The sequence below is a fragment of the Marmota marmota genome, unplaced genomic scaffold (genome assembly GCF_001458135.2).
Source record: "Marmota marmota marmota unplaced genomic scaffold, marMar, whole genome shotgun sequence".
Classification (NCBI taxonomy): Eukaryota; Metazoa; Chordata; class Mammalia; order Rodentia; family Sciuridae; genus Marmota; species Marmota marmota.
Window position 1 is genome coordinate 41192088 of NW_025999932.1, and position 17522 is coordinate 41209609.

The window sequence follows — 17522 nt, forward strand, 5'->3', positions numbered from 1 at the left end:
ATAAATGAAAAATTAATTCAATGTTATGAAAACTCAATAAATAAAAATGTATTAGAATTCAACAAAGGGAAAAAATACTGTTAACTTTGGATAACTCTCCAAAACCAAAGAGGCTAAAAAACTGCAATAAATATTTATTAATGCGGTAAATATTTATTGAGCATTATCATGTGCCAGGCACTATGCTAGGTGATAGGGATATAGTCAATAAGTAATAATTAATAACTAGTTAATAACGATAGTTCCATACAGTAATAAGTGTTAACATAATAAACCTGAATAACGGCATAGCAAATAACTAGGCTGTGGCCTTGGGAAGAAAATTCCTATTTTACCAATGGAAGGTCAGGAAGGGTCTATCTGAGGAGATTCCACATAATCTGAGAACTAAGAATAGAAAGGAGGTGCCACTGGAAGATCTGGTGAAAGGGATGTGCTTAGGCAGAAAGAAGAGCCCTTAGATGGGACTGTTCTTGCTCTATCTGACTTACAAAAAGTGGCCACTTTGGTTGCTGCCCAGTGAATGAGAGAGGAGTATGGCAGAAGAAGAGGTTGAAGAAGCTTTAGGATCAGATCAAAGTTTTTAAGTCTGAGTCAGTCAGGATCTTATAAATTTTATTTAACTATAATAAATAAGCACATATTACGATCAGATCTATACTGATGACTGACTGATTTGTGAAGAATGGCTGATAGAAGGAAGACAGAAAGCCACTAGTTAGGGCCAGCTTCATAGAGGGGTGTCCTATGCAGTCACTCTGAGCTTCCAAGTAGAAGGGTTCAATGAACTATCACCATTTTGAAATTTTTAGTAATTTATGAGCCAATATTTTAAATTTGATCTAGACTCTGTATTTCATTAGTCATTTCTGAATCTGCATTCAGAAGCAAAGACAGTATCTTACACCCTGTTCTGGTACAGCTGACAAGACTCGAAACTACACTTAGAGTAAAATATATCCAATCAGTGACTTTTATTAGATCAATTCTAGCCTGTTTAGCTGGTCATTTAAATACTCTATAATCAGTCTAACCTATCAACCAATTCTATCTACTTCTTTATTTATCCTTTTCTGGTTTACTGGGATGATTTACTAAGTTTCCTAAAACATTCCTATTGCTTTATCCCTGATTATTCTATGCCATTCCTCTCTGGACTCCCTATTCCCACCCTTTATCTATTCAAAATTCATTAATTCCTTTCTCTGACTTCTTATTTTCCTCAATGTTTTCTGAAATCTAGTATTTACTGCCTACAGTAACCCCTTCTATAGCACAAAATAATGTTAAATTACTAATTACATTAATTTAGTGTGATCCATTTTCCAAAAAAGATAAATGTTATAATACAAAACTGCTTAGTGTACATTACATACTCAGTAAATACCTGTGGAAAAAGTGACACTTGGAAGCTATGAAGTATGAGGAAGTAATAGAATTAGATAAATCATGGTGACATGCAACAGCTTAAAGAGGAATGACTCGTTGTGATCAAAGTCCTGGGCAGCCTTCGAGACATAGAGGTATAAGCCCAGACCTCCTAGACATAGTCATTAGAGATCCATTCCTGAATGAAGCACACATAAAATGCTGTCCCTGTAAAGCCGCAATGTGGTGGGAATACCGTCCACTCTTATGTTTTGCTTCGGATAAGCTTTCTAGCCCACTTTATCCTTTCCATATTCCTGACACATACACTATTCTTTAGTTTGAAAAGTTTCTGCTTAAACATTATTAATTCCTTCTTTTGGGTTTTCTTCAAATCTGTAACACACTATAAGAAAAGAATTATGGAGATTCTATGGACTTCAAAGTCATAAAAAAATCAGTACACAGTATATGATAATTATAATATCTGGGGTACATTAGAGAAGCAGATCTTCAAAATACCACAACTACTTAGTTCAACAAAGCTACTTAAAGAATCCCAGATTTCACACAAAGTTTATAGAAGTAAAACAATGAACCACATAGATACATTAAATCATTTAATATTCTACCTCTCTCCTGCAGATATTCAATTCAACTCTGAAACTCAATTAAGTTATGACATCAAAGTTCACTTTAAAGTTGTAGGATCAGAAATTAGATACAAATTCCAAACTGAAAGAACAGAAGACTTATATGTCTTGTATAAATCTTATAAATGTTATTGAATTTAACTTGTAATATAACAAAACCATAGTACCAGTAACAATATTTGGTTCAAGTTGTGAGGTTTTAAAGCAAGAGTCATCTAATACAAGAGAGGAGAGTACAAGCCTGTTCTCTTTTCCTACAGGTAAGAAAGGTAACCTTTTAAAAATGTGAAAGCTGAAAGATGCAGCCTGTTAAAAATCCCTTGGTATCTATCAGATCTGGATTCAAATTCCAGCTTTACCATTTATGAAGTGTGGGCTTGAATAAATCACATTTTCTGCAACTCAGTTTTCTCTTTTGCGAGAGTGGAAGTAAGGTTTGTGTACCCGCCCCACTTCCAGCAAAGCATAGTAACTAAAAAGAACATCAAATTCTTATGACATGAAGCCATTTAGGAGTTGAGTGACCCATCATGCATGATGACTTCTTACTGAAAGTCATTTTCTCTAAGTAGTCTTTGATTGCTAAATCAACATCTCTTTGTCTACTTATAAACTGAAAGACTCCTTTAAAAAATCCTATTTGTAAAATAAAAGATTGCTTTTAAAAAAATTCAGTTTTCTTTACAATATATTCCATGACAACTGCATTAGTTTCAAGCAAGAAAGGAAATATGTGTTTATGGTCATGTCTTCTTGAACTCTGGGTGACAAACTGCTAAGAATATTTAAATTCTGATCATCTCAAAGTCTAAATTAGTTCTTCCTAATAGTAAGTTATACACGTGATTAACAGCATTTAACTACACTAGGCCATTTAGTAGTCCACTGATTCAATGTACTAAATGGGACACTAATTCTGTAACAGAAGAAAATGTGATACTGGTTGCTTAGTCAAAATGCTTCAGGGAATCAGACCAAGGCTTGAAAGTTCCAGTGCCTTTAAGGACTAGAAAAAGCATCCTAAACTTCTGAGTAAATTGATAAGAAAACAGGACATGGCAGAGTGCAGCTCCTTCTCAGGTTTGCCTGTTTTGCAGTGAACAATGGTGCCACATGGAAGGCACATTCATATCAAAGACAACAAAGACTCACATTAATTACTGTGACAATTTTCTAGCAGATTGCAGTAATGTCTTGTTTAATAAAATCAATAAATTATAAGCATTTTCTAACACGTAATAAAAACTCTTGAGGAAGGATCACTGTATTCTAATCTGTACAATGGCATCATATGGACTAGTTGGCAAGAGTCCTGGTTTTGCTTAAAGGAATTTGGCCACTTCTGTGGGTTGCTTTCAACAATCAGTTTTAATCCCTCAGAACAGATCTCTAACACATGCAAATAGGCTAGACCTACCTATTTGGCCCAGGAAGCATGGTTGTCTGGTGACAAATCCCCTGACAATCTAAAACCACTACTCAATTTTGTGTTTGGAGTCAACCTATATACATGGCATAATTTCAATAACTTCTCCTTTTTTTTTTCCCTATGGTGGGGTAACAATTCTGCTCACTCAAATACCTTGAACCTAATCTAATGGCTTTTATTTCACATTAAAGGTTTAAAATCAAATGCCCAGTTTGACTTATGCCCATTATTTTAAAAATGTATTCAAAATTAACAGAATAAAAAGGATCAGGATAAAAAGTAGATACCTAAGAGAAAGACAGATAAGGGGGAAAAGAAATAAAAGGAAATGGGCAGATAATAAAGACAAACTTTCCATATTTCACAGTTTTGCCTCAGGTTAGCCCTGTTGATTTTCAACTGTGAGTGAACAAAGAGAAATTGTGTACTGAGGTATTTTTATCCCATGAAGCTGTGAGGCTTTGTACAAACAATACCACATGCCAATATTGCTGCTCAGGACCTAATAATTTTAATCTTAAACACACCTAAATGCATTTTTTTTAAGTATCAATTCTGGAGATTCACTAATCAAGGGATCATTATAAATTCTTAAATAAAATGTTGATCTTGACTAGTGTTCACTGAACATAAAGCTATTAGAACACAGATGAACAAGATACAGTCCCTGATCTCAAGAATCTCACAATCTAGTACAGACACAGTCAAAAGTAATAAAAGTAACACAAAAAGCAAAATGTGATTCAGTGGTTTGTTAAAACCAGGGGCTTGATGGAGATGGTTATTGTACTGTGTGGCAAGAAACGGCTGTGGAGATCTGACATTTGAGCTACATTTTAAGGAATGAATAGGAGTTTGGCTCATAGAAAGCAAGCAGAATGCCACAAACCGCAGGGCAGGAAAGCACATGATGAACTTGGGGCAGAGTGAAAGTGACCAGTTTTGATAACGTACACACTTGAGTTGGAACGGCAGCAGAAAAAGAAGAGCCCAGAACCCAAAGGAACTTGTTGTTCTCTGGCCTTAAAAAAAAAAAAAAAAAAATACACACACACACACACGATTATAAAAGATTTACAGGCCCAGGTTTTTAAAACCATACTTTTGGTATCTCAGGAGAACACCAGCTGAGGAAAGCACAGAAAAGGTGGGGGAATTCCAAAGAAGACAAGATGTTCAAAGAGACAGAACTCAGAAACTAGAAAAACTCCTCCTATTCTCCTAACTAAAAGTGAAAACAGCAGAAGACTTAAGAACAAAATTATATAAATAAAGCTATTGTGTCAGTCAGTACTTTAATTTTTCATAATTTTCTCAGAAGCTTTTACACACATTTGGAAATTCTTATTTCATTATGAAAGTAATCTCAGAGGCAATCTACAGTGAAAAGGCTGTGGGAGAGATGGTGCTATGGTCTCTGGAAAAAAGGGGCTGATCACCACCCCCAAAGACTCTCTACAGAGGTTTCCTTGCACCAAACGGCATTTCCTGTGAGAACTGTTTCAGTCTTTTTAAAATTTTTGGGTAAAACACCTTGCCTAGCTTTCTATGGCACAACTTACTGGTTTTGCAATTTTACTACAGCTATTTATAATATGTTTTATATTATAAATTGTTGCATTTTAACAAAGATATCCAGACTAGTGATGTGGCTCAGTGGTAAGAAACTTGCCTGGCATGCATGAGGCTGTGGGTTTGATCCCCAGACTGCAAAAACTTAATAAAGACATTCAGCTTCTTTCACACCATCCTTCACTTGTGGATGGGTAATTAAAAAGGAATAGTTCAAGAGGAAAAGATGTGGGAACAGGGGCAGCCTATGGCAGAGAAGGCTTAGTTGTCTTCTTTCCCTGGGTTAGCTTTTCAGAAGGACTTGGTTTCCTGATTTTCTTTTTCTAAATCTGTAATTAAAGAAAAAAAGACTCGAGAGACCCACATTTTAAAATTTGTACACTTGGGCACCTCAGGAGAGAGATCAGACACAGTATCCCTGTAGGAGAGGATGATGAGGCTATTTCCAAATACAACCTAGGAAAATTTCAGGATTACTGTCCTTTATACTTTCCAGAAAGGTTCTAAGCATCCAAAAATAGATTAATAAATTGAAATCCCATGTGTTTCTGATACACACACACACACACACACACACACACACACACACACACACACCTGACATATATAGAGAGATTTATCAATCATCAAGATGTCTTTAAGGAGGGCTAGGGATATTGTTCAGTAGTCTTGTCTCTTAACGCATACTGCCCCGGGTTTGATTCCCAGGAACCAGTCTCCCCGATATCCCTTAAGGAATATTTTTCCAAGATCATGCTGGTAGGAAACTGGTATTTGAAATCTGACAATCTGTTGTCAGAGCCCAACCTCTTAGCTTCTTGGTCCCACTATTCAGAATTGCTTTTTAATAAAATTTTGTTCCATTTTAGAGATAAAATAGTTCTTCTTCAAGGGAAGTGATAAGGGGTGTGACTTGTCTCTGAATAATGCTTCCTGTCCCTATGATGCTTTTTGGTAGAACAGGATTGTCATGGGACTTGTGACTGCCTCCCTAAACCTCCACTCCACTTCTTCCCTGAGCACCAGACACCTGCTTTGGATGAGATTGACCCCACCACCTATATACTTCACAGGTGTGCCCTAACCAGTTCATGGAATTGCATCTTCATTGACGCATTTATTGGTTGAGGGATAGACTCAGAATCTGTGTCGGCCCACTGAAGGTAGCGAAGAGTTCTGTTTAATGGTTGGCAAAAAGAGTCATTTAACTTCCAGCACCCCATATAAATAAAGAGGCAGCAATAATAAGAGGGCAGCCATCTTGTTACTAGGAGAAAAGCCAGCCTGGGAATAGTTGAGCTAGAGAAAGACCCATGAAAATGAGAAAAGAGCTAGAGTTCTGATAACACTGTAAACTCCTAGATAAAGGCAAGGCTGAAGCCCACAGTTAACACTGGATTCACTATGTGAGTTGATGATTTATTTTAAGACAGTGTGCATTGGGTTTTCTACTTACAAAGGAAAGCACACTAACTTACTTAAGTACTTTAACTATTAACCTTGACATTCATCAAAATCTATTTCAAATAAGATCACCATAAAGTAAAAATTCCATACTATATTTCTCTGGTCATAGATTATGTGAGAATCACACAATAGTTTCTGTTCACCCAGAGTATTGTGTTTTCATTGAGAATTTCTAATATAAATTTCCTAACTGCCAGTACTTTCATTATTTGACTCTTCCCTTCCAGTTCTTACTGTAAAGGGTAGCATTTGAGCATGCCTGGGCTACTTATAATAGAAGTGAGTGTAGGTCCCAGTTTATCTTGGACTGTTGCAGTGTACCCTGTTGCTGTAAGTGTGGTGTTCTCTCGGGTTAGTGTCCACTTTCACTTTCAAAGAATCCTGTTTTGAATGATAAATTAGATGATCCCCTTATTTATTTTTTTAGTTGTAGATTAACAAATACCTTTCTTTTGTTTATTTATTTTTATGTGGTGCTGAAGATTGAACCAGTGCCTCACACACACAAGGCAAGCACTCAACCCCAGCCCATGATCCCCTTATTTTTAATTCATCTCTACTTCTTTTCTAAATATACAGGGACAGATATAAGACAATTATTTGACTATAAGAAAAGTCAGTTGCAGCAAGGTATTTTAAGACATCTTTATTCATATATCTGCCATTAGGAATCTAGGCAGGTACAGCATGATAACTTTTCCCCAGGAAAGAATGTGAATCATAACTTGCTTCCCATGTCTGGTATCTTGACATAGGAAAGAGCTCAGATTTTTCAATTTTCTGCTCTCTACAGGTTCTCCTAAGAAAAAAGGTTTCTTAGGTTTGTTTTTGCTTTTGAAGAAAACCCACAAATATTGAGAGAATTAAAAACAGCTGGGTGTGGCGGTGCACACCTGTAATCCCAGCAGCTCAAGAGGTTGAGGCAGAAGGATTCACGAGTTCAAAGCCAGCCTCAGCAAAATCGAGGTGCTATAAGCAACTCAGTGAGATCCTGTCTCTAAATAAAATAGGGCTGGGGATGTGGCTCAGTGGTTGAGTGCCCCTGAGTTCAATCCCCAGTACATATGTACGTATGTACATACATACATACATACATACATAAAATAAAAAATTTTTAAAAACTTTTCAGGCAACTATTTTTTAGATGAATTGATGATATAAACATGCAGAGAGATACAAAAGCTATATATTTTCCTATTGCTATGATTTTCCTACAAGAAAGCAAATTAGGATGATGTTCCTTCATATTTTAGAAAGAAGTAAAACAGGAATTATAGATATGGTGATCATATAATTTACTACTCAAAGATTAAGGAGACATTCAAGAGGCAAAATAAAAGTTAAACTTAATAAAATAACTCAAATTAGATCAATTTTAATTAGTATATCAGATATGACTTGATATTAACTACATTACCAATTCAAAATAAATCTCCTAATAAAATATTCAGATCAACCTGAAATAATTTCAAATAGGAAGTAATGGAACCAACTGAACATTTTTCTTCTCCATAAGAAAAGTTGGACTGGACTATTAGAAGTTTGAGACTAGCAAAGTTTTTTTTTTCTTTTCTCCTTTTTCTTTTCATATTTTTCTAGTGGCTAACTAGATTCTTGCAGGATTCTTTATTATGTGATGGGATTTGATGAAAGAAAGATACAGTGTAATATTTCTTTTCTTGGTCTGAATTTCATTTAATAAAAGAGTTTCCATATTTCTTGAGCTTTCTATAATACTAGTTATATGTTTAATTTCTACCTATATCTAAATGAATGATAGAATCTTACTAAATCACATTTGACTAATATATAATTCTCATAACTGGATAATTCATTAGCCAAAATTTAATAGTGGAGAGCTATAATAAGATTTGATTACTAAAATTAAATTCCCAATGAAATAAAACTGATCATTCTTAAAGAGTATTATTTATAAATACAGTATTTATAAATACTGCACTTTGTAACAGTCATTTTTGTTACTAAGAGTTTAGCTCAGAGGTCATTTGCTAAAATATAATACAGGAAAAACTCACTGATTAAATCTAAGAAATCTACTGAACTATGTCTAGGAGAAGTTTTCTGAAAAAAGTGATTTCTCTTCTAATCCTCTGCAATTGGAAGTCTAGTCATTTCTTACTCTGTGTATGATGTACGTGTATATGCATTTTTATTTATTCATTTTACTTTGTATGTGTTTTTTGCTGGGGATTAGGGATTTGCCCAAAGGCCTCACAAATGCTAGGCAAGTGCTCTACCACTGAGACATACTCCCAGACCACTTTTTATGAAATGTTCCTACATTTATTTTTTAATCCCCTTCTCCTCTTCAAGGAGCAAGGGGTGTGTGTATTGTATACATACACATATTTATATGTATAAAACTGAAAAAAAAATCATAGCTTTCAAGAGTAGTTCTTTGGAAAAAACTCAGAAGCTGAATACCAATGATTTCCATCTTTTCATATATAGTTTTGCCATTTCTTTCTACTTTAAATCATTTCAATCCAAAAATATTTTTGGATATTTATTATTTGTAATGCACTATCATAGAGAATACAAAAAGAAAGGAAGGAAAGAGGGAGAGAGAACAGAAAGAAGGAAAAAATATCACAGTCTCTGCTCTTATGATACTTATAATCTTACAGAAGATACAACTTAAACTCCCTAAACAAGAGAAAACATAAGACATTATTTATATACACCATCAAAGAAGAGTAAGTACGTAAGAGTATTGAAAAAAGGACTGGGCATGGTGACACACGTATGTAATTCCAGAGGCTTGGGAGGCTGAGGCAGGAGAATCACAAGTTCAAGGCCAGCCTCAGCAACTTAGTGAGACCCTGCCTTAAAATTAAAAAATAAAAGGGCTGGGGATGTTGCTCAGTGGTTAAGCACCCCTAGTTCAATCCCCAGTACCAAAAACAAGAATGTAGAAAAGAGGAATGGTGGGTCCTAATGGATAGGGCAATGCAAACTAGGAGATGGTTTTGCTGAGTGACACCTAGGTGTTTTTTGTTGTTGTTGTTTGGTGGTGTTGGGAGTTGACCCAGGACGTGGTGCATGCTGGGCAAGTACTCTGCTACAGGAGATTAGAGGATTTACCCAAAGATCTCACACATACCAATATGGATTGGTTTTAAAGACGAAAAAAGATCTTAGCAGAGGTAGATCAGAAGTTCTGGGTGGAGAATGAAGCACGAAAAAACAAAGGTATGAGATGGAAAAGTGCCTTGCATATCTAGGATAACGACTCCAAGTGTGATACAACTCTTTTATGTCTACATAAAGGGAAATAGCTGAAAAATGAAGCCAGAAAATGAGGCAAGTGCCAGATTATTAAAAACACTTGAATATCATTAAGGAGAAGGCAGTCATAAGAGTCCTTGAAAAACTTTGAGCATAGGTGTGAAATATTTAGGGATATGATATCTCAAGTACTAACTTGCCAATTCTGTTCTCTCAAACACTTCTACTTTAATGTTACCTACATCTAGAAATCTGCCTTTACATCTTACATTCAATGGCAGTGGGAAATTTCTACTCCTCTACCCACTCTAGCATCAGATAAGTAGATTCCTTTAAAAACCCTGTGTATGTGTGTTTGTCTGGTTCAACAACCGTAAACCCTCTAGAGAAAAAATAGTATCTTGCGATTTTTTTTAAAGAAATTTAAAAAATTTGAGCTTTACCTTAGCCATCACAGTATATATTAAAAAATGTTGAGCAGTTATAAATAAAATACATGAGATACAACTTATAACATTATTTTGCTCTTTTGAGAGTTTAATCATTAGTATTTTATTGTAACTCTAAGTACTTTCTGCTTCAGGTCTTTTAGGTATATTGCCAACTAGGATTTAAATTAAAATAAACATGGAGGGACTGGGGTTGTGGCTCAGTGTTAGAGCGCTTGCCTAGCATGTGTGAGGCAATAGGTTCGATCCCTGGCATCATATACAAATAAACAAATAAAATAAAGGTATTATGTTCACCTATATCTACAAAAATATTTTTTAAAAAAATGAAACCACAAAAACTTCCATATCTCTCCTCTCACATTGGTATAAACCTTCTTATGCAATGTATAGGATGGTAGGGTGCCCATCTGGGATAGTCATAGCCTGATATGTACCTAGGCCATAAGAGCCACCTTCAGCTAGAGAAATCCTCCAGCCTACAACTATAAAAATTTGAGTTAAATACTACTAACTCCACCTCTAAATATCCACAAAACCTAGTTTCTCATCTTCCTTCTGACTGGAACCATGTTGTTTTGTCCTTCAAAAATTTCGTACCTGGGTTATTTCATCAGCATCTAGCTTATCTCCCTGCTTCTAGTCTTTATACTATGGTCAGAATTATCTGTGGAAAACACAAATCCTTTCACATCCCATTCAGCTTAAAAGTTTTCTGTACCTCCATAATAGCTACAGTACACAAATTCTGAATTTCTTACATAAAACTCCTTAACATTTTAAAACTTATCTTTTGCTATTCATTCATTCATCCAGTATTTACTATTTATTATGTGCCATAAGTATTCCAGATATGTGTGTGAGTGAACTAAATAACATGTACCAAAAACTAAAGCCAAAAAACAATCACCAAAAAATCCTGTTCTCTTTAACTGCAGCAGGGAGGGGCTGGCAATAAATACATGTAAACTATACAGTTTTACAGGAGATGATATGAAGAAAATACAGGTACAGAAGGAGGTAGGGTAGCCAAAGTAGGTCTTAGTAAAAAGGTGTATTTAAGAAGAAACTTGGAAAGTGAGGATCCATGCAGTCATTTGGAGAAAGGCTGCTCCGGGCAGAAAAGAACAGCCATTGCAAAGGACCCAATTAAAACCATGTCTAGAGTGCTCAAGGACGTTAGGAGATTAGAACACAACGAAGGAGAAGGAGGGAAAAAGGGGAGGACAGAGAGAAAAAGTATAGGCAGTGGTAGGGTGACCATCCAGGCCCCTGCTGACCATTATTACAAAGACTTGGATTTTACACAGGAAGCACTGCAAATGATATGAGCAGAGGAATGGCATGATCTGACTGATTTTAAACAACTGATCCTCCTCTGTGTACTGCGCAGAGAATAGGCTATTGAGGGACAAAGATAGGAGTAGAAACTCTGGTGAAGGTGACTGTAGTAATCCATGATAAATAATGGAAGCACCTGTGGGTTGTAAGAAACTTCCAGACTCCAGAGTGTAATATTTTGAAAGTATAGTCAATGAGATTTTTCTGACACACTGAAAATGGGATAAGAGAGAAGTCAAGATGTGACCAAAGTTTTCTGACTGTGGAAATGAAAGGATAAACTTGGAATTATCTGAGATGAGAGACTGTTTGTGATCAGGTTTTGGTGGGGCAGATCTGGAGTTCAGTTACTTACATAGTTGAAATGCTTATTGGACATTCATCCAGGTTTTCATATACACGTTTAGCATTCAAGAGAGAAACCTGGGCTGAAGCTTCTGTTGTCTTTTACAAATGCTGCATTCCAGATTTACACAATGACACATAGATCCCTGAACTATTATTCTTCATGTCATGTCTTTGTGTCTGCATGTTTTTTATTTTTATTTTCTTAATACCTTTATTTTGCTTATTCATTTTTATGTGGTGCTGAGGATCAAACCCAGTGCCTCACATGTGCAAGGCAAGTACTCTACTACTGTGCCACAACCGCAGCCCCTGCATGTTGTTTTACATTAAATATTCTTTACCCCTGTTTTTTCACGTGGTTAAAAAAAAAAAATCTCAGCCTTCAAGACTGATGTCATCATCTATCATCTACTTCATGAAACTCAGATGGTCATCACCTCCTGAATCACCCTGCTTCCTTTCCTAAGTCACTTTAAGGAAGGACTAAAATATATAATGGTTGGACTTCTAGCACACTTAAAAGGCTGAATTATTTTCATTTCCATTTTAGTAAGAAAAAAGCAGCCATTTTACAAACACAGCAGGTTATTTGCCTGCTGTTGTCATCAGAAATCTTTAGAAACCCTTTAAAAGAAATGAAGATCACAGAAAAACATACTGGCGAGCAGCTCAGTAACCACATTTTGTGGGTTTTTTCCTATTTCAGTAGTTGTTTGAAGATGATAAGTCTTCAAAAACTATCATATGATAAACTTTACTAAAACAAAGAATGAAACATATTTTGTTTTCCAAAGCTATTTTCTGTTATAAAATGTTTCATTTTGATTGTCATCCTTTTTCATTTGCTCTGGGAAAGCATATAAATTAGAAGAATAAATAGATAAGAAACCAGTCTCTCTCTATGCCATTCCCAGGAGACACAGGTTCAATCTAATTGAGAAAAGGGGGGAAATTTAAAAGATGATGTAAAATTTTAGACATGATCAGGTTCATCAACCCATCCTCTTTCATAAATGAAAATGCTGACATCCAAGAGGCTGCTGCTGCCACTGAGCAGGATGCTCAACCACTAAACAGATGGTGCAGCTCAGTCCACTGAAGTGGAGGCTCTGCCAGGGCAGAGACTATTGGCTGTTCGGTGCACTACTGTTTCTCCAGCTCCTAACTAAGAAAGCACCTGGTAGACAGTAAATGCTGAATGAATAAACAAGTGAATTTATAATTCTAAATCTCATGGGACTGACATACCACAAATAAAACTACAAAGCAGGTATATATAATACATTTCAGGGTTTAGAAAATTGTTAACTATTTCAAAGTCATAATACCTGAAATATTAAGAATCTGCAATCATCATCTTTAAACATAAATTACAAATGCTACATACACACAAAAGTTGCGGGGCAGGATTCTGAAACAAAATCTTTTAAGAGTACACGAGTTTGTTTAAAAAAAAAAGTTCTCTATAGATGAAGAAAAAAATTATACTTCAGCAACTATACTTGCTTTATACAGTATGGTATCTAGATATATATATTTCTCTGTGTGTATATATGTGTATGTGTATATATCTATACATACATACTAGGAAAATTATAGCCTTAGAAAATAAAATAGTGCAAAAGACTTATTACATGTCTTTAGAGAATCAGAATTTAAAAGGACAACGAGAAAAAGTACTCTAAAAACTCTAATTCCATAATATATTAACACAGTAGCTTAAAGTACCTCAAACAAACAACCCAGGTTCTGGAAGTTCCCTAGTACCAAAAACACTCTTATTTGGTTTTAAAACCAAACAGTCTTTGAAGCAAACATCTGCAACAATAATTGTGGTTTTCATGTAGTCAGAAGGCAATCTAAACATTTTAAATTGAATCATTTCAAGTTACAAAACACTACCTCTTTAATCTCATGTAGTTTTCACTGGCAGCAGGTCGGCATTCGGCTCTTTGTACCACTATTCCTTCCAGTGAGAGTTTATCTTGAATGAAAGGGGAAAAAATTGTATTCAGAGATAACATTCATCATTTTCAATGATGTAATATAAAATCAAATATAATTCACAGTAAAAATCAGGGAAACTATAAAGTTTACAGCCGTATCACTAGTTAGAATAGAGAAAAACCTTATTCCAGCTAGTAGGAAACTTGACTCATGTCACATTTGTTTCTTGAGCTGCTGTAGCCCCTTGCCAATAACAGCTTTTATAAACTTAGTTCTTTCTAAATAAAGTGACTTAAAAGGGCATAAAATCAAATAAAAACTTTTTGAAGGGCAGGGAGGCTATTATCTTTGGCAAAGAAGTAACTTATGTGAAAACTGCTAGTCTAAACCACTATATCAAAGGTGTGTGTGTGTGTGTGTGTGCGCCGCGCGCATGAAAATAAAATGAAATTCTAGAATGAGCTGTGTCTAGAAAAGCCAGTCTGCAAGATACTGTAAAAGTGGGCGGGTCACTGTCTAGGTTATATTGTGTACCAATTTAGCCTGCCTGTTGCTCTGACTTCTTTTTCCCAGCAGAATTATAAATTTGAGTGTGGTCAAAAGTGAATCCGTTAGGAATACTTGCCCAAAGAGAAAGGCAATTTCCTATACCACTAGTAATGCTTACAGTGATCCTGACATAGGGGCAGAGCTGGGATTGTAGCTCAGTGGCAGAGTGCTTGCCTCATATGTATGAGGCACTGGGTTCAATTCTCAGCATCATATAAAAAAATAAAAATAAAATAAAATAAAATAAATAAAGGTATTGTGACTATCTACAACTAAAAAAAATATTTAAAAAAAAATCACATGGGGTAACAGGAAAAGGAAACAAGAGCTAGCACCTACAGTGAACCTATTGGGCTCAGCATTTTGATACAGTCACAAGATAGATCTTACCTATTATATAATATGTATATGAATGTCTCACTGACACCAGCTGTACTATAACCTGGAAATGTATGACCATGGTTACAAACAGTTTTGGTTCAATCATATTTCTAAGAGAATTCACCTGGGTTTTAAGAAGAGATTCAGGAAATCCCCTGGCTAATCAGGAATGCATTTATGATTCATCACTTTAGCATGAATGACTTCTTTCATTCCACTAACATTAACTAAATGTTTACCACACAAAGGGAACCATCTAGGCATTGTAAAACCAATGATTAAGATACAGAACTGTCTTCAAGACACATACAATTCACTGAAGTAGACGGCACTGAACGAAATGCAGAATGCATACAGATTTATACCTGCGTGATTTTTATTAGAAGATCTTTCCTCTAGGGACTGTTCTTGATTTTTGTCTCCAAAATACAAGGGATTCTGTACTACAGCTCCTAAAAACTAATTGCTAGTAATTGTGTGTATTCAATACTTCTAGGGTCTCTCAAGGCAACATATGCAATAAATCTCAAGTGCAGGTCATGAGATGGCTGGAGAAAGCAATGACGAGCAGCAGCATGCCTACCTTATACCAAAACATGCCCGGAAGGAAATAATTAAAAAGCCATCAAATTTTTGTATTAAATTAAAAAAACTAAAAATAATTTCCTCTCATGAGTGAATTTAATAAGATTAAAATTTGAATTTTCTTTTAAAGCAAAAACAAATCTTATATTCAAGTTTGTCTCTTCATTGAAGCTGAAAATTCTATTAAGAAAAAGTCTCAGGCATAAAAATATCATCAAGATTGGGAAAAATTTTAATGTAAAAGTGTATAAAATTTATGAGAAAAAATCTAATATTGGGACATAAATTAATATTTTAAAATACCATTGCTGAAAGTAATTTAATCACAAATCCAAGTATTTACTAATGTTGAATACTGAAAGAGCTATCTCTTAATACCACTTGTAAATGTTCCCCCACTTATTCAGCAGTATCTACTCCAGGTGGACAGGCTGAATTTAATTTTTAGTTCAAGTTTTCTATAGCCAACCTTCTCTGTATGACACCTGAAAGGTAGAAAGCAGGTTCAAAGCACCTGCCCATTTCAACTTGATTACTACTCTCCTCACTATTCTTTAGTCAGACCTTTACAGGTCACTCCTGTAAAGCAATAAAATTCATCGCCTCAAACCATAATTTTCTGTCTATCATGTCTTCTTTTCAAATCTTAGCTAGCTTCCAACTGCTACTCAAGTAAAGAGGAAAGCCTTAATCATCAGCCATGAATTTTCTGACCAACTGGCTGTTCTTAAATAACCCCACATTTGTTTGCTTTCCTTGCCCCTTCTCTCCTTAAATAAACTTAAAAGGCCCATTTACTTATGATATAGCCCCTAAGTGTGATTTGCCTGCTCTTTTTAAAAGCCAACACATACTTTCTAAAACCTACAGGAACAGATTCTCATATTTTTTTCACTAAACCATGCTATGCTTCTGATTCAAAACATTGCTTAAGTTTCAAGGGAAACTTTTATTTTAAAAGCTTCCACTTGCATACCACTGCTGTTAATTATATATCCCATTCATTAATACAGGAACCTTACTTAAAACTACTTTGTTGGACCAATTTGAAAGACCAAAAATATTTGAAAAATAATCCAGTTTATTCTCACACATTTATGAACTATTTCCCAAGTGCCTATTATGTAAAAGATCATTCAAAGCACATCAGAAGAAACAAAGATAAGTAAAACATGGCATTTGCCCTCAAGGAGTGCATAGCTGAGTGTGGCCATTCTTAAACATGTATTCTCTGTAGCATATATCTTAAATAAACATAGCTTTATTTACCATTTCATGGCATATACACATATCAAAACATCCTGTTGACTATAAATGTATACAAGTTTTATTTGTCAATTACAAAAAAACCCCACATACATAAATGAATAGATTTACATTTTTTAAAGTATAGAAATCCTAAAATAATTTTCACTTTTGTAAGTTTTAACTACCAATAGTTGGTAGTTTAAACTACCAATATCACATTGGCAAATAAGAAATTTTTGGAGAATGAGAGTGAAAAAAGCAAAAAGGTTTAGTGGTATTATTAAAATAGTTTTGATCTCATAGACCCCTTGAAAGGATCACAGGAACCCCTCTATCTAGCAGTTCCCAGCCACACTGTGAGTGCTATAGGTCTAAGTAGATCACGAGACAGGTATATTTAATACAACAGAAACACTTTTGATACATCTCCATTTAATCAACTTCCAGATTAGTAAAGACTCTCAATTCCCCACCATTAAATACAGTGGCAGATGCCCACAACTCACTATACACTAGTGGGTAGCAGGTTCATCTCTAGTACTCCCACACACTTCTGCTCAAACTCTGCTAGAACTTGTTGCTGCTAGTTTTATAATTACACAATCTGATTATGTATTACATAAACTCAAATAATGGGTCTAAAAAGGGGAAGATGTTTCTATGAAAACTAGACTGAATGCATTGGTAAGAGCTGATATAAAGGTAAGTTGTTAAAAAAATACTGTTAAATTAGGTAAGGGTGAGACAACTGCAGACTGGAAGACAAGCACATAAATCTAGCAGGATTTGTGCATCAAATACACACACACATGTATACACACACACATACATAAAATACATACTTGTTTCCCAGGGTCTAAATTCTTAATCCTTTTTTGAAAGAAACTCAAACGGAAAATCTAGCCAAATTATGGGTTTGATATCCAGAAGAAAGAA

At 35.1% G+C, this 17522-nt stretch overlaps 1 protein-coding gene across 1 annotated transcript in view; it reads right to left on the reverse strand.

Annotated features, from left to right (window-relative positions):
* The window catches only part of Gtf2f2 (general transcription factor IIF subunit 2), a 153497-nt gene that overhangs the window by 46414 nt on the left and 89561 nt on the right, over positions 1–17522 (reverse strand). Inside the window, exon 5 of the mRNA XM_015484311.2 lies at positions 13779–13860. Coding sequence (XP_015339797.1) covers positions 13779–13860 — 82 coding nt within the window. The remainder of the gene's footprint in view (positions 1–13778; positions 13861–17522) is intronic.